Source organism: Theobroma cacao, chromosome 1 (assembly GCF_053813885.1).
Source record: "Theobroma cacao isolate CCN51 chromosome 1, ASM5381388v1, whole genome shotgun sequence".
Taxonomy (NCBI): Eukaryota; Viridiplantae; Streptophyta; class Magnoliopsida; order Malvales; family Malvaceae; genus Theobroma; species Theobroma cacao.
In genome coordinates, this window is record NC_142639.1 from 6,341,847 (window position 1) to 6,363,185 (window position 21,339).

Below are 21,339 nucleotides of genomic sequence, written 5' to 3' on the forward strand. Positions count from 1 at the left end.
TAAATATTTATAAAATTAAACTTTAATACTAGAGAAATATCTAAAATTTAGTAAAAAATTTAAAGTATAAACAAACAATATTCAGTTCAACTATTTTCTTATATAGGAACAATATTCAACTAATTATTATTCCACTCGATAGTAAGACGAAAAAGAGAAGATATGGTGTTGGGGGGGGGGGGGGGGGGGGGGGGTGGGGGAGGGCAATAGGGGATGGGGACCAGTAATCTGAAAAGGTAAGACACGTGTACATCTACGTGGCGAAATATTCAAGGCGACAGCCTCTCAGGCTGTCCAGCTCATCAGTATTTTGCAAACACGCACTCTCTCTGTCTGTCTCTCTCTCTCTCTCTATCTTCCACCAAGGCACCAACTTTCGTTACCTTTCTCGTCTCCTCTCCCTTAATTTGCTCCTCAATCCTTTCTTTTCCTTCCTTCCTTCCCTCCTTCCTTATTACGCCCGCAACTTAATTCTCTCTATTGTTTACTTTCTCTTTCTCTCTGTTAGGGTTTTATTTTCTTTTCGTTTTTTTTTCTGTTCTAATCATAACAAAAGCTATGTCGAAGAAGAGGAAATCCGATGCTTCGCGCCTGGACGAGGTGGAGCGGAGCATGTACACCACCTTCTGCAGCGCGGCTAACTCGCTTTCGCAGCTTTACTCGCAGGCCATGAACCACCAGCGCCTCTCCTTCCAGGCCGGTGAACGTCACGCGCTGGTTAACCTCTATCTCCGTTTTTTTTTTATTTCATTAGCTTTTTTCTCATCGCATGTCTTTATCTCTTTATAAAATTATCTTTTTTTTTTGTTTTTGTTGTTGGAGAATTGATAATTTTCTATGTGTTAAAATGAATGACTTAAAATAAATGGAAAAAATTATACGATAAATAATTATGATTTGGAAGAAGTTAAATTGGATTAGTATTCAATAGGCAATTTGCATTTGAGTTTTTGTTGTAGTCTGGTAAAAAAGGTGTCGGCTTTGTTTCTTTCTGATCGTTTATTTCTTTCCCTTATAAAATACGGAATTTTCTGTTAATTTTCGCACCAATATTGAAAAGTGGATTATGTTGACCTGCTGCGTATTTGGTATTGGACTTCGCTTAGTGTGCTCGGCTTTTGCAAATTTGAGTTTTGGAATGCGCACTTATCAGAAGTTCTTCATTCTTTATTTGCTTATAATGATGACTATTGGATGGGCTATTATTGACAGTAGAGAAATAAATAAAATTACCAAATACAAACACAAAGGCATAGTTTGGATGTTGCTTTTGATACTTGTTTTTTGCTTTCAGAAGCAAAAAGCAAAAGTTGCATTTGGATACAAAAGCGAAGAACGCTTTGAAGAATTAAGACTCTCTCAATTATTTTGAGTAGAAAAATGCATAATTTTATTTACTTAAACTAAGTATGTAATAGTTGGCATTATATTTTAGTCAGTTACTATGATTTTAATTATTTACTATTCGCTTGGTTAATAGCAACTTTTTAGCAATCGAAAGCAAGTTGTGAAACCCAAAAAGAGTCTAAGGATGTGCCATCATGTTTGTTATGCTGACAGAATAAGATAAAACAGTGCACGTATGTTTTAGAAAGATTGGTACATTTTAGAGAGATCATCTCAAAATATATCCACGAAGTCCTCAAACAAAAATGGGATAGAACTATGGCAATTTAGAAGCTGCATGGTGGCTGCTTTGAGCTCCGCTAAGCAGTCATAGCTTCCGCCTTGGCAAAATTGACGTCTCTTGCCAGCATACACCTCTTGATTTGTTTTCGTGAACAGGGATAACGTAACAAAATGGAAACAGTTTCTTAACTCTTGAACTTGTGATCTCACGATAGATTTCACTTCGTTTAATTCTTAATTCCTTCTACAGCGATTTATTGATTTGTTTATTTGCCTTGAATTTTCCTTGTGGATGGGTTTCATAATTGCCTTTACATCATTGGCCCTGTTTTTCTTGCTCTCTGTTGTCTTAAATTTTAAAACTGAAGAAGGTCATTTGTTCTGGATAATTTCAGCCTACTACGTTCTTGTTTCTCCACTGAAATGCTTCTCTCTGATTGTAGTACTCCATCTTTAAATATTGCTGCTACTTTCTTTTGGCTTTTATGTTTCAGTTGTCCATCTGTTTTTTCGTACGAGTAACTTGTTGGGCTTTGGGTATTGCATCTAATCATATAAATCCTCCTTCTCTCCTTTCTCTTTTCCCCCAGGAGAAACTTTTTCAATGGATTTTGAGGCAGCAAGAAGAAGGATCCAGGGTAACAACAGCTGATATAGTTGCTTATTTGCAGGTATCTTTGTGATTTCTTGCTCTTATTGTTTTGTTGAATCTGTTTGCTGAATGATTGTTCCTTTTCTTTAGTACCTTTCTCCAACTTAAATTTTATATCCTTTGTATTGAACTTAATGCTTTGACCAACAGTATGTTTTGCATCATTCTGGTGAATTTAATTGGAGTGCCTGACAGTAAAGCACTTAACTTGAACAGTTTGTTTGGATATTTGAAGGGAAAAGACAGAAAAGTAAATGGGTGGGAGGATGAGGAGGGTAGAGTAGGATAGAAGAGACTATTATCAGTTTGCTTGAATACCTAATTGGTAGATGCATGATCCTGGGTTAGAAGTTGAAATAGTAATACTGTCCTGGAAAGCAATTGCTGTGGGGACTGAATATCTGAAGATCAGAGACTTGAACTTTAGATCTTCTCTCTTGTAAAATTTGCCCAAGTTCTGTCAGACTGAATATGTGCTCACCTAGTTCCTAGCATATGGTTGATTTCAAGGGTCCTGTGGTATGCAGCCCCTTATTCATTTAGTTGCTGATGTTTGTACATAATAAGTTTGAACATTTTCCATTTAAATTTACCTTTTTGGAGGACCCTAGGAGTTCTCCAAATTTGACTGATTTGTGCAGTACAGCGTAGTTTTTCTGAGTTTGACTTATAAGAGGTCATCTCTAACTGCTAACTGGAGTAATATGGCCTTACAAAGGCAGAAGCTGAGTGGCTATAATGGACAAATCTTTTTTTGGTCACTTGGAGTTTGAAATCTGTGGGTATTGGTGTGAAACAGAGGAACTTAATGAGAAAATAGATGGTTCTCTTTAAAGATCAAGAACTAAAGTGAGTGAAGTTATTGCAAAAAAAATATCAGGATGAAGTTTGATTTTATCATGATACAGAGTTTGAGCTGGCAACACTTTTAGTTATGGATTGATTGTATTGCATGTGTGAAAGACCCTTTTGAAGGCTTCCTTCTAGATCTTCAAACATAACTCTTTGTGTTTTAGAAAGTTGATCTTGGAAATGAGCAGTTTAGAGATATAGGGGAGAGTTGTTCACAAGAGAGCCCAGTATAAACTAAATAATATCCACCAAGCCAGAATAGTAAATGGCAGCTACTTGTTCTATTTTGAACTAAAATGGGAAGTGGTTATTTAGCATATGCCTCCCCTTTTCTAGTAGGCTGTTGTGGTGGGTTCGAATTGGAGAGTTTTTTATTTTTGGTGAATTTGAAATCTTTTGTCTTTACTCTATAGGGAGTTGTTGGATCCTCTGAGGAAATGGGGCATGAGGTTGCAGTTAGTGCTACTAGTTACTGTAAAGGTGAGTTAGTAAGTGTAGACTTGTTATACATCTCAGACAGGTATCAGTATCCTTTCTCCAAAGGTGTTAAAATTGATAGTAATATGGTCTTGTTTTCTTTTTCTCTGTAATTCTGAGATCTATATTAGGAAAAAGTTGAGAATATGAGGTAGACACATGGCTGCATAGTGTGTTGTACATGCCTGCTGTTTGAATGTATAATTTGCATCAGGTTTAGACTTGTTATACATCTCAGACAGGTATCAATATCCTTTCTCCAAAGGTGTTTAAATTGATAGTAATATGGTCTTGTTTTCTTTTTCTTTGTAATTCTGAGATCTGTATTAGGAAAAAGTTGAGAATATGAGGTAGACACATGGCCACATAGTGTGTTGTACATGCCTGCTGTTTGAATGTATAATTTGCATCTGACTATAGTGAAAATAGGATGCATATTTTGTTATCTACAGGAGGAAAATTGATGCTTTCATGCACAAGTAACTCTCAGATAGACAGTGTTTTGCACCTGTTTATGAACTAATGAAGGACAACTAGAGCATGCCTTGAGGGCATTAATGTATAATCAGGGTTCTTTAGAAGAGGCTATGGGTTAAATTAAGTTGGCTTCGACACTTCTTTGTACTTCAAACTATCCTTGCATTAAAGTGTTGGAACTATCATGTCCACAAGTTCTTAGTTATACCTATACCATACATTATGTGTAAAATATCAAGGCATATGAAGATGCAACTATTTCATCAATAATGGTTGTATGGCATGGATGGCGATAGTTGTTTGGAAACTTATCACCAATTTAACAATCCAGGAGATTATTAATGTTGTGTCATGTCTATAATTTGACATGAGCCATGTTGTTCATATAAAATATGTAGTTGATAGACGAACAGCTTACAATTTTTTCCTGCAATTTTTCTTTCTTCTCCACTTTGTCAAAATATGGTGGAAGACCAAGAATAAAATGAAGTGATCCTTTGAGTATTGTTCCCATTTCTGTAGAATGGGCTTGAGTATGGAGCAGAGGAGTGTCAGCACCAGCACCCTCAAACTGTAACATTTCAGCACCAGCACCCTCAAACTGTAACACAAGTGAACAGTTTAAGTGCTCCTTTTTCTACTAACCCAATTTCACCAGCAGCAATGGTGCAAGGAGCTCGTTCTGGGGATTACCAAGCAAAGAACTCTGTCTTCTCAAATGCACTCTCCAGCCCTGTTCGTCGGAGCCTTCAGCACTTCCACTCAGCCCAGGGTGGTTATCATTCAAATAATGTTCTGTCTTCTGCCAATGGACCTCGGAAGAATGAGAACAACCACACTCACCAACAAAATAGGGAACCCAATTCCCCAAGCGCTAACGATTGCATGGACATGCATGCTGATAGTCCAGGCCATGATTTTCATTTCTGAAATCTCTCTCTGGTCATTATATTTTTATTTTATAGTTTTTTTTTTTCTGGTAAAAGTTGCTGTAAGGCTAGGAATCTCAAAATTCTCGGCAAGTGCAAGTTCAATGTTTATGTATTATTATATTAAATTTCTCAAATACTGGCTGTCTAGCCGGGGCATATCTAGCCCAATGTAACAAGAAACAACCTTTGAAAGTTTACATGGTAGCGTGTCAGGTTTACTAATTTACCTTGTGTCTCCGGCAACCAAGTGGCTGACTTGCTAGGTAAAGTTTTGTGACATGCAAAGCAATTAAAGATCCTCTTATGACTCTTTAACGAATTCATTCCTTCACAAGGCTGCCAGCTACTTAACCTTCATAGTTTCCTTCATTTCATTTATAGATTATTGTTGGGCTACAATCATTTTGGATTTTAGTTTTTGAATCTCTTTTCAAACCATCCAAAGACGTGTCACACGTGCGTTTCATGTGTTTATAATTTTATGAAATATTATCAAATTATAAAATGCATCTATTATCGAATTAAATGTTACAAGTATTATTATTGAATTAAACATAGGTATTTATTATTGAATTAAAAGTTTAGATGCTAGAATTTTAAAATACTTTGAAATGTTTAACCAATAGCCATTGAGATAAGGAACTATGGGACCAATGATGAGATGTGAGAGGTCGAAAATACCTTAACCAGTAAGCCATTGCTATATCCAACTATGGCACCAATAGATGGTACTGTATTTGTTAGGAAGGACAGACGTGTCTTATCTGTTGTGGCATAATCTTTCAAGAATGACCATTCCAGTTCATTGTGCTTCTCATCTTCCCTTAATTTTTACAATCTTAATTGGAAGTGTGTTTGCAAAATGAAAAAGTAAAAAAAAAAAAGTTTTAAAAAAGTTAGGTTTCATATTAGTAGTAATAATAATAATAATAAATAAGACATCACATTTAGAGGAGGAGGAAAACAAGAAAAGTAGTAAATAGTAATAGATATAACGGTCGCTGGGTAGTAGGTATAAACTTTTGTCGGTTTATTTATTTTTGTGAATTACGGAGGCCCAAATTATAAGTTTAGGAGCCCAACAAGGGTGGGCCCACATTAAGAGCATTAAGTTAAATAAACATCGATGAAACGCAGCCCATAAGGGCCCATGGACGGCTCGAATTTAACGTCATCGTCTCCTTCAAACATCCGCAACCTCTCACCCAAACAAGCCTACAATCTTCTCTGAACCCATACATCCGCAAGCCCTCTCTCTCTCTGGGTTTTGTCTATTTTTTTTCCTAATTTATTTTCATTAAAAATAAAAATGGCGAAGAAGAGAAAATCGGACGCCACGCGCCTAGACGAGTTTGATCGGAGCATGTACACGAGTTTTTGCAGCGCTGCGAACTCGCTCTCCCAGCTTTACACACAGGCCATGAACCACCAACGCCTTTCCTTTCAGGCCGGTGAACGTCACGCGCTGGTCCGCTCCCTAACCCTCTTTTTTTTTTTTTTTCCTCTCATCCCTATTTATATAATAAATCTATTGTATGTATGGTTGAATTCTATATATATTTGTTCAAGTACCATATATTTCTTGTTATAATCTATCATATAATGCGATAGTAATAACAGTAGTTGTGTTTGATTTGATAAAATTCAATATTTTAACTTTCATGTGTGACAAAATTGCAAAATTTTTGCTTTGATATACACCAATTATGTTTTAATTGTTGTTATATTTTGATTTTTCGATTCGGTTATTTTTAATTATATATGATTCGCTTTTAGTATTTGCTAAGTATTGTTTTTGCTTTATAGTAGCAACTTTTCTTAAAAACGAAAACTTTATAGCAAAGTGACCATGATACAGAGCCTATAGATATAAAAGTTACTCTTATATTTGTGTTCCAAATTTAGATTATATTTTATTGCTTCGGGCTATGTTTCTTTTTTTTTTTATGTAGTCGCTTGAGATGCTAATTTGGTTCGGGTTCGTTGTTGTGTTTTATACTTTCGTTAATTGCCTTTCGCTTTCTATAAAGTTGGTATGAGCGAAAGCAAAATCTTATTTGATTGAAAATGAGCAAATAGCTAAAATAAAACAAACATTCAGATATAATTTCTTCATATTAGAAGTAAAATTTATTTTTATTCAGTAATTTTTTTTTTTTGCTTTTATATTTGAACACACTTTTTTCTTTTCACAAAGTGAAAAACAAGTAGCGAAAGTGACAGCCAAATGGACCCTTGTGCTTTAAAATGAACAAGAGAACATTTTACTTTGGTCTACTTCGTTTATTTGAAATGTGCTCTCTTTTCTCTGTTTCTCATTGTGGGTTTTGGTGTAAGTTACTTGTTTCTTTATGTATTGCCTTTGCTTCTAACTGTATAAATCATCTTTTTTCTTCTCAGGAGAAACTCTATCAATGGATTCTGAGGCAGCAAGAAGAAGGGTCAAGAGTGACAACAGTTGATGTTGTTGCTTATTTGCAGGTTTGTTTTGTCATTTCTTACTTTCGTTAGTAGCTTTTTTTCTGTGCTAAATTTCTATTTTTTGAATTGAACATTGTGATTAAACTGGAGCTATGCTAAAGTGCCATTTGAAATGCTGCCCTCAAGGCATTGAATCATATTATATACTTAACACTTTACATACTAAGTTGAGCATACTTTTCCATATAATTTTAGTTCTTATTTCTATCTCTCCAAAGGTCTCAAGAATGGATGGTTTTCGAAATTTAGCTTATTCGTGCAGTGTTGCTTAGTTTTGTTGAGTTCAATTTGTGAAAGCCAATCTTTAATTACATGTAGTAGGTGGAAGAGGGTAAGCCTTGTTGTTGTAATCTTTAACTAGAGGAATTTTATCTACCACTGCAACGAAAGGAATGGCGAAACTTGGTGCTTGGTATTTGACCAAATAGAATTTTGCAATTGTGGGTTTAAGAATAGAAATAGAATGCCATAATGCTTAAAAAGAGAACTTCAGAAAAATGACCATTCTAATTAGAGATTTTGGACTTGAGCAAGTGAAGCTACTTGAATTTTTTTTCCAATGAAGTTTAGTTCAAGAAATTGATAGTTTATCCTCATAGTAACATCAATCAATTGTAGTGCATATTTAGAGGATCCTTTTTCTTGGAAGATTTAGAATGCTTCATCTGTTTCTTTAAACTGTAAGCTTTTTAAATGCAATGAATGTTAATCTTGGGATGAGCTAAGTTTGTATACAAGAGAGGAAATTTGCCTATCTTAGCCTGGTATGAGGAGAAAATATATTCCTTTGAGCCAGGATAAAGTAGATATGGCAATGGGTATTTAATTTTTGGGTACTCGGAGCTACCTGACCCTATTACAACGGGTTCGTGCACTTCATATTCAGGTTTGGGATGGGTTTGGACACTCTATATTCTGGTTTGGGGTGGGTTCGGATAGGGTAAGGTATTACCCCTCTGATATTTGATATTCGAAGCCAATTATATTTTTATTCAGGTAGTATCGGATACTGGTATCCTAAACCTGTTTATATATGTATTTTTATAAATTATATTTAATAAATATAATCAGTGTAGAATTGTAAATAAGTAAAATTTGTATATGCTTGCAAGGGGAGTTGAACCTGGGTAACTGATCTTTACAACTAAAAGCTTTGCTAATTTAGCTAACTTAACTTTAAATAATTTGATTAAAGTTCTGTGTCATTTCTTTCGTTTTAATTTTTTGCTTTACTTGTACCTTAAATAGTAAAAACAGGGACAATATCAAACTGTCTATTTCACAATGTTTGAGTATTCAACCACAAACTTGAGACCGTAATGAAATCATGCATATTGGGCAAAAAAAGAACAAGGAAATTTTTCACACACACACACACACACACATATTGTGCCTTAGTTCACTCAGGCAAGCACTTTTTTTGCATCTTGGGCCTTAAGCAATATAAGGGTTCTAATGCCTAGAGTGAACCTTGCACCCTTGACAGTGCTGGTTGAAAACCTTTTGTCTTTGTTAGCTTTTATTAGTAGTTATTGGGTCATCATTGCTGAGGTTATAGCTGAGCTTGTTCAGGTAGTAAAGTTAATTGTTAAAAGGTGAATTAGTAGGCAGTACATCTACTTATTTTAAGTTATTCAGTTATGCAATACATGTTGATTTATATTATGAAAAGCAGATGGTGGAATTCTTTCATCAACAGTGGCTTTGTTTCATGATGGCGATAGTTGTTTGGTAAAATTTCACGAACTACTATTGTTGAAGGTTATCACCATTGCATTATATATGGTATTTACGTATGCATCCATTCTGTGTATGTATATTAACACATGAAGAATTGTTTTCTTGCAAGTTCTTTGTTTCATTTGGATTTGTTCAAATTCTGTTGAATACAAAATATGGTTCTATTCTTGTTACAATGAAGTGATGCGTTAGAATTCTGTTTAATGTTTCTGCAGAATGAACTCGAATATGGTGGAGAGGAGCCCCCAATGTCCCCCAGGTTGCCATTGCAGCACCCGCAATCCCAAACTGCAACACAACTGAACAATTTAGTTGGCCCCATTTCTTCCAATCCATTTTCATCAGCAATGGTGGGGCAGGGAGTTCGATCTGGTGACAACCAAGGTAAAAACTCTGTTTTCTCAAATGCCCTTTCAAGCCCTGTTCGTCGAAGCCTTCAGCACTACCACTTGGCACAGGGTGGTTACAATTCAAACAATGTTTTATCTTCTGTAAATGGACAACGCAATAACGAGAGCAACTATTCTCACCAACAAAACAGGGATGCCAATTCCCCAAGCTCTAATGACTCCATGGACATGCACGGTGATAGCCCTGGCCATGGTTTTTCTTATTAAATTGTTTTGCTTGACTTTGTTTTTCTTTTTGTTCCTTATGGTGAAAGTTTCTTGTGTGGTTAGAAATCCTGATATAACTCTAATTAAATTCTCACCTTTTCGTTGTTATTTTTCTCTGACGGTGGTCACTAGTCACCCAGGCCCAATTGGCCAAGTGGAGACCGTTCGTGCTCCACATATCCTTTAATATTGCCCTCAATTGGTGTGATAAAAATATAGGATAAGGCAAATATAGCATTCTAGTATGTAAATTTCTCGCTGATATTTGTAATAATGTTGAAAATCTACAGAGCCAGTTCATTATTTTGGGGTATTCATTCATCGAGTTGTTCCCACCCAAAAATTCAATTTTTGGTCAGATTTTGAAATGTTTATCAGAGTAGCTGAGGCAGCAACAACCTACATTTCTTAATCTTTGGCCCCCTTCAAAAGGAAGAGCGCGCAAAGGCTAAGCTTGAGAAAAGAAAAAACGAATAAGAGTCAATTGGCACGATGAACTTCAAACGGGCTTAAGGACGTATTGAAGTTGCCATTAGTGATGTCATTGCTAACATTGCTTGCATCTCAATATCAATGTATATGTACTAAAATTGTCTACATTCTCATTTCAGGCTTGCCATCTATGTTTCTTCTCATTTCCAAAGTTTCAAACCCCATGAACGGAACCCACCACAAATTTACAAGATACTAGTTTAAACTCACATGCCCAAAGTGTTTATACAATAATAAAGTTTTTTTCTCTTTTCCCTCGAGCGTTAGTATGTCCTGTATGTTCAGATCTTCAAGAGGAACCCTACTATTTAGCACTGCTAGGGATGCTAATATTGTCCCCACTAATAATTTTGTGGGAAGAATTTACGCCCAGATCAAAAGGTCCCAAAGAGTCTGTCTGCATCCAACATTCCCAAGAAAAGAAAATGTAAATAGTTGAAGAAGAGGCAGTAAGTAAAGAAGTGGCAGCATTACCCACGTAGAAATCGAAGTCTTATAGCAGAGAATAGGGAAAAAAAACCGAGTACTGGGCTAATAAATTGAAGTGTACCCATTTGATGCCTGAGAGCCCCAGGGTGCTTTCATCGCTATATACTCGCGAACAAAGTAACAAATCTGTGTCTGATTGTTGACAGGCCTGGCCTTGCGGTTGGATATTAGCCTGCAAAGAGGAATTCTTAGAATATATCTATATCTTGAAATGTTTTATGCACGTCATAGCTTGAATTCTTAAATCCAACTTAACAGAATATCTATATCTTGAAATTTATGGTTGTTTTAGAATAAAGTTAACAATGTGGAACTTTACAAATCTTTTCCTTCAAAGCTATCTTGAAATCAATAATTTAAGAATCATCAAAATTAAAGTTTTTAAGAATCATCAATCCATCATTGGACCACATAAAATAACAACCATGCTGCATTGAGCACATGATAGAACACCATTATTGGTGGAAATAGTTTTTGAAGGTGTCCAGTTTTGTCTACCAACAGAGTTAGATATGTTCAATTACTAGACTTCATATCTTTTAGCAACAGAAAGAGAAAAGCTTGCTGACTATTCTACCGCAAAAATAGGTCAAGTGAAACAGTTCCATAATGGTGATAACGGAAGGTGGCAATTATAATTAAATTTTAGCAAACCTCAATTGCATTAGGATGTTTGAATGACTTAGAGCTGGTCTCCTGACTGCTGGCATGAGAATAAGCACTTCCACTTGAAGCTATAGAATCTTTGTGTAAAGAAGAAAATTTTTGAAATGAAAATGCATGGCATGTATCTTCAGCATCCAAAATCGAGGAGTGTGAGGCCTGAACTGGTGGCCTTGGATTTTGAGGTGGATTCATTTGGCCAGAAAGGAAAGCATCAAATGAATCAGAGATCAATTGAGATGATTGCAAGCCTGCATTGCTCCCATTTGATTTTGGATCAAAGTTACTGAACCTGCCCTGCAATGATGCTTCTGACAGCAGGCCTCCTATGCTTATGTTTGTTAGACTGTCAGCCCACAGTGCCAATGATTGCCCAATGCCACTATCAATCTTCACTTCAGTATCCTAACAGATGAAAAAGACTTTCAGAAAGGTGAATCATTTGACACGAAACATATTCCAACCTAGCACCCTTTACAAGAATTATTAGTGTCATGCCAAGTTCACCATAATTAACTTACGATCCAATCCCAAAATGCTTATCTCATAAGCCTGAATAACTTTTATCATCAGAATAAAAGGGGTAAATATAATAGGCAAAAATTCATACGATCATCCTACTATATTGCCATGCACATGTCTTTGTTGTAACTTGTAACGTTTTAAATGCTTGATCCAGATTTTACTCATGCTGCATTGTTACCAAAAGTAACATGATTAGACATTTACTGAATTAAGCGCAATCACAAAAATGGCCATAGACACTGTACCATAGAATCAACTGCTCCATTTGATGGCATCTTCTCAGCGACAACTGCATCTATTTCGTCACTTTTAATGACTGGTTTTTCAGACTCATCACCTCTTAGCTCAGTTTTTTCACCAATGCCATATGTTTTCTGCATGTTAGAATTGCAATCTTTCTGTACATCTTCAAATTTTGAAGAGGCATTGAAGGGAGCTAGTGCAGGAGGCTGTCCCAGGGTTTTCATTTCAGGATCAGACATCCACCCATACCTTCAAAGTGGAATTGAGTTAGGATATGGAAACAAACTTCTAAAAGATCAACAACTTAAGGAATTAAAGGAGAGCCATAAAATAAAGAACAAGACAGGCAATCAGGTATTAGACCTTAAGCGAAACACAGTTGGGCTTCCAATGGTTAGATGGACATCCCTGGCACTGATGCAAATGTCATTTTTCGTCCATCTGTAACTAGCCAGATTTTCAGCTATATTATATGGAAAAAGCATAGGCTCTCCAATAGCAATGCTTGAACTGCCCCATTTGCTATCAAGGTGCTTAAGTACAGAAGATATCTTCTTCCTAGCACTTAAAGTGAGTTCCAAGTATGGATGAAATCCATCCTAGTGAATAGAATAGTTATCAGCACAATTGGATATGTTATAAAGAGTTTCTTAAACTGTTTAGAATGCCTTTATTCTTAGAGTTTTTACCTTTTCTAGTCCTAGCCGAGTGCTTTCATCTATTGGAAAAAGCTGCAACTTTATCTTTGCAGAAGGATGAAGCTTTTCGCCTGTATTAATGTCAAGCACAGGTAACTCTGTACTTTCTTCCACACAACTTGTAATTTTAGTTTCAAGCCTCGAAGTTAAAGCTTCACCCCTTCCAGAAGGTGAAGAATGCTCATCTTTCTCAATTTTTCCTAAAATCAGAAGATCAAAATTTAAAGCTAAAATCAGAATTCAACAAGTATACCAATTTATGAGACACAGCTATACTCATATTTAAAAAGGGAAACTTCTAGGTAAAGCAAGACAAGTACAAAACATAGGTACGATATCCTGCCTGTTGCTCTCTGAAACTGCTGGCGAACACTTCTCTTTCCAGATTTCTCAACTCCATTACAACCGTTGGTTGCGTCAATCTCAGAATGAGGCTCCAACGCCTTTACCCTTCTCTTTCTGTTAGCTCCCATGTCACCAAAGCTTTCCTGTTGGCCAATCCAATTGTCAATGAAATAAAACAGAAAAGGTCTTGAATCCCAAATATTTGCACCAATAATGCAGATTAAAAATCAAGAGTTAAAAAGTCAGCTGAAAGTATATCTATGGGAGGGTTTGCAGCCAGTAATTTTCAATTAAAAATCAGTGCTTAATTTTTTAACTCTTATAAAACAAGACATATATATATATATATATATATATAAAATCTCTCTCAAAATTGAACAGCAAGCTAAAGCTGTGCCAAAACAGATCCAATTAATATTTTTTTTTGAAAAGCGATCCAATTAAAGTGCTCGAGAGTAAAACCCTAATTCTTAAAATAGGATTACAAGAGAAAAAAATTAAGCATAACGAACTTGAATGATTAACTGCGAATATACACATAAATAAATAAAGCACTAATTAAAGAATCAAAATTGGAACTACAAATCATCTGAAAATTTTGAGTAAATTACGTAAGAATTGATCTTCAGGAGACAGATGTTGAAATCTAAGGATAAAAGACGAAAACTTGGGAAGTAAAAGTGACAATTTGAAGATCAATTTAACTACGAAAATTCTTAAAATTCTATAAATATGAAGAGTTTTACCTGAATCGAAGCAGAGCAGAGATTTAAAAATGGTGAAAAGTTTTGGCGGGAATTTGGTGATACTCTTGAAAACCTTTTAAGGGCGTGTTTGTCTGTTTCAGCAAAAAAAATACAAACCAGACTTCAATGTTGAATAACGCTAAATTATTATATTGTAGGAGAGCCCACCTGGGCTGAGAGCAGGGCCGTTAAGTAGTTCGATGGCCCATTCAAGTTCACTAGCCAGGCCCAATTATATAATTATAGTGAACACACACTAATCTTTCAACTTCCTTAGGACCCATGCTTGGAAGATAATGCTCATGCTTATGCTTATAACCAACAAAGTAATAATCATCATTTTACTTATTTAGAAAAGAGAATGTCAAATTTTGTCTGTGAATTCTTGGCTGTTTCTTCCACCCGCCAGAGTTAGTTGACCCCTTTAATGTAACAAATATTTGAAAATAACTATCACACTCCTTGTTATCACAGTCCAATGACGTTGAAAATGGAGTAGAGAATTGAAGTTATCTCCTAAAACAAGGACACCCTTTCCTTATATTTTTACCATAATTCCAAACAATGCTGCCTAAAGGTCGGCTTAGCATTTCCCTTTCTTTCACATTCCTTGTTGTTCATGCCATAAACAATTACCCCTTCATCAAACCGATGTTCCATTTTTTCATCAATCATCATTACTATGTCACCTTGCAATTACCGGAGAACCGCTTCCCCACGAGCAGCTGAGGCGTTGTAGCAGTTATGGGGTGCGTTCAGGGCAAGTACACTTCCACCTACTCACCGCCTCAGGGACTAGAGAAGCTGAAACAAGAACGTGGTTACGTTAGGAGAGGGAATGAAGTGCGGAGATTGTCAGGGAAAAGTGGTAATAGAGTTATGTTGGTTAGACATGAAGGGGAAGATAAAAATGTTGGTATGGTTAATGGGGCTGATGGAGGTGGCGAAAAGGCGGTTACTAGGGAAGGGGAGATGGCTAGGAATAATGGTGCTAATGGAAATGTTCCGCAAAGAGATGTGTCAAACAAGATTGGAGGTGATGAGCTTGTTGATGGGTGGCCTAAGTGGCTGGTTGATAATATTCCTAGAGAGGTTTTGGCTGGTTTGGTTCCAAGGAGTGCTGATTCCTATGATAAGCTTGCCAAGGTATGTATTTAATGTTTTCCGGGATAGGGATGATTAAATTGTTAGAATTCTGTATTCTTGTCGGATTCTTTCTCCACCTGGTCAGCCAACCTTTATGAAACTGGATGTGTTATAAATGGACAGCTATCTAATCACTTCTGCAGGTGGGGCAAGGAACCTATAGCAATGTGTACAAAGCTCGAGACAGGGACACCGGAAAGATTGTTGCTCTGAAGAAGGTCCGTTTCAACACTTCAGAGCCTGAGAGTGTCAAATTTATGGCAAGAGAGATTATGATACTGCAGAAGCTAAATCATCCGAATATAATCAGCCTTGAAGGGCTAGCCACTTCAAGGATGCAGTACAGTCTTTATCTGGTTTTCGATTTCATGCATACAGACTTAACCAAAGTTATCTCCCGTCCAGGCGAGAGGCTTACTGAACCCCAGGTTGGAATCTCTCTAACTGCTTTTAAAAGCTCCAAATTTCATCGGATGAACTGAGCATTGACAAATTTTTCATTTCCATATAAGGTTGGAGTGGCTGTAACTGAACCAATCAGAAAAAATTGTTAGAAAAGATCAAAGAAAAAAATGGGAAGTGATATATGTCAAAAATGATCTATAAGCATACATCAATTGGATTTAATTAATGGCTTATATATGGCTTTCTTGTTAGGAAATTAATAGTGTCTTTAGATAGTACATATAATTATCAAAGTGTGTGGGTGGATTTTGTTGTTATAATTTTTGTGTTTCCCATGCAGATCAAGTGTTATATGCAACAGCTGCTTTCAGGTCTCCAGCATTGTCATGAAAGAGGAATCTTGCACCGAGACATTAAGGGTTCCAACCTGTTGATCGACAGGAATGGGGTGCTAAAAATTGCAGATTTTGGCCTTGCCAATTCTTTTATTCCTAAACCAAAACGCCCCCTTACTAGCCGGGTTGTAACACTTTGGTACAGAGCTCCAGAGCTACTATTAGGTTCTACGGACTATGGTGTTGGGATTGATCTCTGGAGTGCAGGATGCCTGTTAGCTGAGATGTTTGTTGGAAGGCCAATTATGCCTGGGAGGACAGAGGTAACCTTCATATGCACCAGTTATGCTTTAGAATTTAGAGATTGGTTTAAAAGTTTAAACACCAATGAAGGAATAAATTATTAGTATGAATGCATGTGGACAGCCAAGAAAAATTCAATTTTTATTCTTATATAGTTATAGACATTAGTTGTACTTTGCACAAATGCATTATTTGAAATGGAAAACAGAAACAGCAGAATAACAACAATGATGGATTAATAGACACCTCTAGTCATAGCATGTCGAAGTTGTAACATCTAATTTCTCTTTGTTGCGTCTGTACTCATTATAAACCTGAAATAAAAGCTAGAAAATGTAGAAAGATGGCTGTATGAGAGGAACAGGGGATGCAACAACAGCCGAATTTATAAATTAACTGTCATGCATTTTTAATGGTTCCTTGGTCCTTACATGTTCTTTTTCTGGTTAGGGTACAAATGTGATGATCTTATTGCTGACAGGTTATTCAGTCTATTAAGCTTCTTGTGCATTCAGGTTGAGCAGCTTCATCGAATTTTTAAGCTTTGTGGCTCACCCTCAGAGGACTATTGGAAAAAGATGAAGCTACCAGCAAGCTTCCGGCCTCCACAGCATTACAAGCCTGGATATCAAGAAGCATTTGGAGACTTCCCTGATACTTCATTTGGTCTCCTGACAGTGCTTCTTTCTCTGGACCCATTACATCGTGGCACTGCTGCTTCTGCTCTTCAAAGTGAAGTAAGTTGAAACAGCAGCACTTTCTACATAGTTGTTTATAATCTGGTATGACTGCTTCTCAGTCTTTTTGTCTGAACAATTCTCTGGTACTGAAAAGGGCTTTCGGAGTTCACTTAAATGTTTTTGCTGCTGAGCTAAACAACTCCTAGAAACCAAAGGAGGATTGTGAACTGTAACAATCTGCACAGTTTTCCATGCTTCAGCTTAGAATAAAATTTTTTTGCTAGATGGACAACTTGATGCATGCTATAACTCAGCTAATCATATAAAAGCGTTAAGCGTGGATAGATTAAAATAACAAAAATTCTTGCTATCCTCAAATATTCACTTACTTTGTCAAACTTGAAGGTTGCAAATTCTTCACCCTGAGTGCTAACTCAATTACTTAATTTGGCATGGGCCATTTTCTGAACTGATGTATCAGCATGGTTGTCACAGAAAAGTAGAGGCAATTATTTCTTAATGGATTTATTGTTGTTCATTCTTTTAAACAGACTTAATTGACTTCACGATGAGAGATCACAGTACTTTTTTTTGTCCTTGAATATGTTGTCAAGTTTTAAAATCAATCATTAAAAGTTGCTCTCTACTAGTGCTAGTTGCTGAGCTTCCATAGTTCACTTTCACTGCATTCTTCTCCTTCTTGGCAGCCTTCTTCTTTGTCTCTTTCTTCTCTTCCTTTAGCACCTATACCTACTTCAGCCTTAGGTATTACACCTGTGTTACTATACCGTCAGTTATTCTTCTGCTTTCTTCATCTTTCTTCCTCTTTTTGCTAAGTTGCTACAACCTTCAGCCTTAGGTTCACGCAATAGCTGTTAGTTTTATCTATTCATCGGCTAATTTGGCATCATTTATTAAATGTTTAAGGTTTATTTTGCTTGGAATTTCTGCTCCTGAAGTCTATGAGATTTCAAACTTTGAATGATCACGAGGCTAAATGAAGACTCAAAAGCAGAAGTTGGCAGGGGAAGGCAAATTGTAAATTGTACTATTGTAACTTCGATTGCTGGGACATGAATGATAAAAATCAGAAAAAAAAAATTGCAAAAAATGGCGTTTCTGAAAACTCTATATGTTTATCTTGTGATAATTTCAGCTGAAAATTTCCTAACCTGCTGCTTCCTGTTATCCTTATTGTTTGCAGTTCTTCTCTACAAGTCCATTGGCATGTGACCTTTCAGGTATACCAGTAATATACAAAGAGGAGGATGAGCCATATAAAACCAAAAATCGGAAGAAGTATGTTAGTTTTTGAATATGAGAATTTCCTTTCTAAACATACTAAGAAGTTCTATGTTATGATATTGACTTACTGCTTAATTTTGCTTTGATGGCTGAGACAGAGTAGTAGAAAGAAGAATTTAGAATTAATGCAATATCTTGCTGAACATGCCACAGAATTGAACCAGAAAGGAAAAGAGAATAAAAATGCATGCACTATGAAAAATGTTCTCCGTGCACTTTTATGTATTATCTATCTATGTGATACCTATAATTTTAACTAGATAATAGAGTTAGCTTTACTTTCTGATTGATGCATTCAATGAAACCAATAAGGAGGAAAGAGGGAGTGGGAGTGGGAGGATTTCTTTTCTCATTACCTGTTGGGAATTCTTTTCTTTCCTAATATGACATTGAATCCTTTGTTTGTTCGATGGAAATAGAGAAGATGAAACAATGCCAAAATTATTTGAACATATGTAGATTCAAAAGCAAAAGAGAATTATACACTGCGCTGAATTCCTTGGAATGCTTAGACACTGAACAGGGATATTAACTGATTGTCACTTGTTCATATTGAAGGCGCATAGCTCGGAAAGCAAAGCAATCTTCTGGAAAGAAACATGGAGGTCATGAGACAATGGACCTAATGAGAGAACCAAAGAAAGATGATACTGAATCTTCCAGAGAGGTAAAAAATTGCTCTTTCATTTTTGTTCTACTCCTTCAAATGGTGGAATGAAAATGTCTTTTCTTTTGACTTTACCAGGAGAAGCCAAAGGTATATGAAACATGGACTAGTGCAGGCAGCACTTCTTCCAGTGTGAAGCCAATCAAGGATGAAGAGAGCCTACGTGGATCGCTTTCTCCTATTCTGCGTTCCAAGTCACAAATAGCTCCGAGGACTGAGGGTCATCCTAATGCTACTCAGAACATTCAGAATTTCACTCTTTTACAAGCTTCTATAACAGATATCATGAACAACAAACTTGGCAACCCTCAATACCGCAGGTCTATCTCTACATTGGATTCCCGAACACTTGATCCAGAGAAGATATCAAAACTCTTTGGTGTGGAATAAAGAGTAGGTGATGGGATATGATCTTCCACTTACCTCAAATTACCATGTAATATGAGTTACTAACTTGTTCAGCTTTATGCCTGAATTTTTCCTACAGGATTTGTGTTATGCATAAATAAAACCATTTATTTAGAAATATTTATATCTATTTAAACCCAATAAGAAATATTTGATGTTAGTATATTGTTTTTGAGTTGTCTAGTTGCTAATATGACAATGCACCATATATAGGCTTTTCTATGCATGAGTTGAACAAGCTAATTTTGTGGGTGTAAAACAAAAATTACAGAGGAATTTTAAATCAGGGATTGAGATGTAAGGATATGAGAAATTACATATAGAATTATGATCTATTGCAAGGTATGCGAACTTGAAACAGAACAAGTTCTGCAAAACAAATTACTGAAGAATCTCAGCTTGAAAATAAACAACTATGTGGTTGAGATCAAACAAAGGATGAATGCAAATGCATAGATTGACAGTGAATGCCAAGATGAGTTTTACATTTGTTTTGAAGTGAAGCTGAACTGCTGCTACAAGGGAATTCCCATCAGTGTGACTATCACCAATTCTTTCTTTCTTTTCTTTTTTTGTTCGCAGTTCTTCACCAAGAACTCTCTTGGACTTAAACACGTTCTTCCAATCTTGTCTGTTAATCGTATATATTATACCTGAAGTTTGTTCGGGACAGAAACAGTTGTCATGATCACTATGACGGGAAGCTGATATCATATGTATTTAATCATATGACTATATAAGATCCAATTTTATTATTAGTTCTAGTAGAAAAAGTTAATCCCTGAGTGGAGAGTTTGCATACTCCTGGCAAATTACTGTTGGAAAGACTTGTGCATGCTTTTGTCAAGTCAAAGATTAATCATTTTAATCTTTGTGCACCTTCCTGATCTACAGAATCAAGTGATGAATAAGATTATTGACTACTCATAAGTCAATTGCCATGAAGGGATGTTGCAAGGCTATCAGCTTTGGTCGGATGTTTTTCTGATGAACCTTCAAAAAAATTATAAATTGCTTGCCCCCTCCCTCCCCAAACAAAAGGAAGAAAAAACACCTGCTTCCAACAATTTTACAGCACACCTAAGCACACCACTCTGAGAGTTAGCGTCAATATAAGCAACTAAACCACCCTTTGATATGTATATATTACAATAAGGAGAAGGCAGAACACGGTGGCATGAGAGCTTAGCTTAGGCTGAACTTGAAAAGTTCATGCAAAAATCTCTAGTTCTATTTCAGAACTCATGCAAGTTACCAACGAACTTGGTCTTGATCCACTTAAAGCTATTGCGCAGAGATGATTTAAGCTTACCTTCCATACTATACATATTATAAGATGCCACCCTCTTTCTTCTCTTGAGCTCCGGGTTGCCAGAAGTGGCTAACACATCCGCCTTGCTGCTGGAAACAGGGCCATTGAAACTGTATGATTTGGTCCGGTCCTCGATACCTCGCCGAACCTCTGAGTACCCTGAAAATGATTTGCTCTTCTCCATGGTGAAGTGACGGGAGATCTATGAGGAAAACACCAGGCGGCCCTCTCTTCCATTTTATAGGAACTAGTAAAATATCATGCACAACATCCGTAGTGCACGTTAGTGCGGTCTGCATGGGCATTAGTGTGGCACAAACAATAGAATCATCCAGATTCCTTGCACAGTATGTGATTTTGTTATGGGGTTGTTGATTGGATTAAAAAACATATATATCACCACCTCATCCAATTAAGTTAACAATTAAATTTTAAAATTTTTAATTTGTAGATATTAAGTTTAAATTTTAAAATGACAAATATCAAATTTATGAATTTATGGTAACTCAAAACTCAATGAGATTTTATCTTACATCAATTTCTTTTTTACCAATTTATATACCTTAGAGTAGAAAATTCAAATTATATCAATATGAAATGTTATTTTTACATTATAATTTAAATAGTTATTATTCATCTTTCTCTAAATACAACGAAACTTTTTTAAAAAAAGTAAGTAGGATGTTTTGATATGATAACAAAATAGATATAATTTAGACT

General features: G+C 36.1%; 4 protein-coding genes across 5 annotated transcripts; 3 read left to right on the plus strand and 1 right to left on the minus strand.

The window, feature by feature from the left end:
* The first annotated feature begins 322 nt into the window (after nt 1-322).
* On the plus strand, nt 323-5,241 carry LOC18611710 (uncharacterized). The gene is made up of 3 exons (XM_007048110.3): nt 323-717; nt 2,220-2,300; nt 4,610-5,241. The coding sequence occupies exons 1-3, from the start codon at nt 559-561 to the stop codon at nt 5,015-5,017; spliced, it is 648 nt and encodes a 215-aa protein (XP_007048172.1). The 5' UTR covers nt 323-558; the 3' UTR covers nt 5,018-5,241.
* A 965-nt stretch (nt 5,242-6,206) lies between these two features.
* Nucleotides 6,207-9,965, plus strand: LOC18611711 (uncharacterized). The gene is made up of 3 exons (XM_007048111.3): nt 6,207-6,487; nt 7,420-7,500; nt 9,456-9,965. The coding sequence occupies exons 1-3, from the start codon at nt 6,329-6,331 to the stop codon at nt 9,855-9,857; spliced, it is 642 nt and encodes a 213-aa protein (XP_007048173.3). The 5' UTR covers nt 6,207-6,328; the 3' UTR covers nt 9,858-9,965.
* A 472-nt stretch (nt 9,966-10,437) lies between these two features.
* Nucleotides 10,438-14,168, minus strand: LOC18611712 (TSL-kinase interacting-like protein). Of its 2 annotated transcripts, none has more exons than XM_007048113.3 (8): nt 14,059-14,168; nt 13,311-13,455; nt 12,959-13,167; nt 12,633-12,868; nt 12,272-12,518; nt 11,493-11,906; nt 10,900-11,010; nt 10,438-10,746 (listed from the first exon to the last, which is right to left on the minus strand). In XM_007048113.3, exons 2-8 carry the CDS (start codon nt 13,438-13,440, stop codon nt 10,654-10,656), a joined length of 1,440 nt encoding a protein of 479 aa, XP_007048175.3. In that variant the 5' UTR covers nt 13,441-13,455; nt 14,059-14,168; the 3' UTR covers nt 10,438-10,653. The 2 variants fall into 2 exon arrangements, with proteins under 2 accessions (XP_007048175.3, XP_088665387.1); XM_088809261.1 differs by lacking the exon at nt 14,059-14,168 and adding an exon at nt 13,924-14,045.
* A 634-nt stretch (nt 14,169-14,802) lies between these two features.
* Nucleotides 14,803-19,375, plus strand: LOC18611713 (putative serine/threonine-protein kinase At1g54610). Its single transcript, XM_088804084.1, has 7 exons — nt 14,803-15,204; nt 15,348-15,632; nt 15,950-16,267; nt 16,763-16,984; nt 18,132-18,226; nt 18,791-18,899; nt 18,978-19,375. The coding sequence occupies exons 1-7, from the start codon at nt 14,803-14,805 to the stop codon at nt 19,287-19,289; spliced, it is 1,743 nt and encodes a 580-aa protein (XP_088660210.1). The 3' UTR covers nt 19,290-19,375.
* Nucleotides 19,376-21,339: the final 1,964 nt, after the last annotated feature.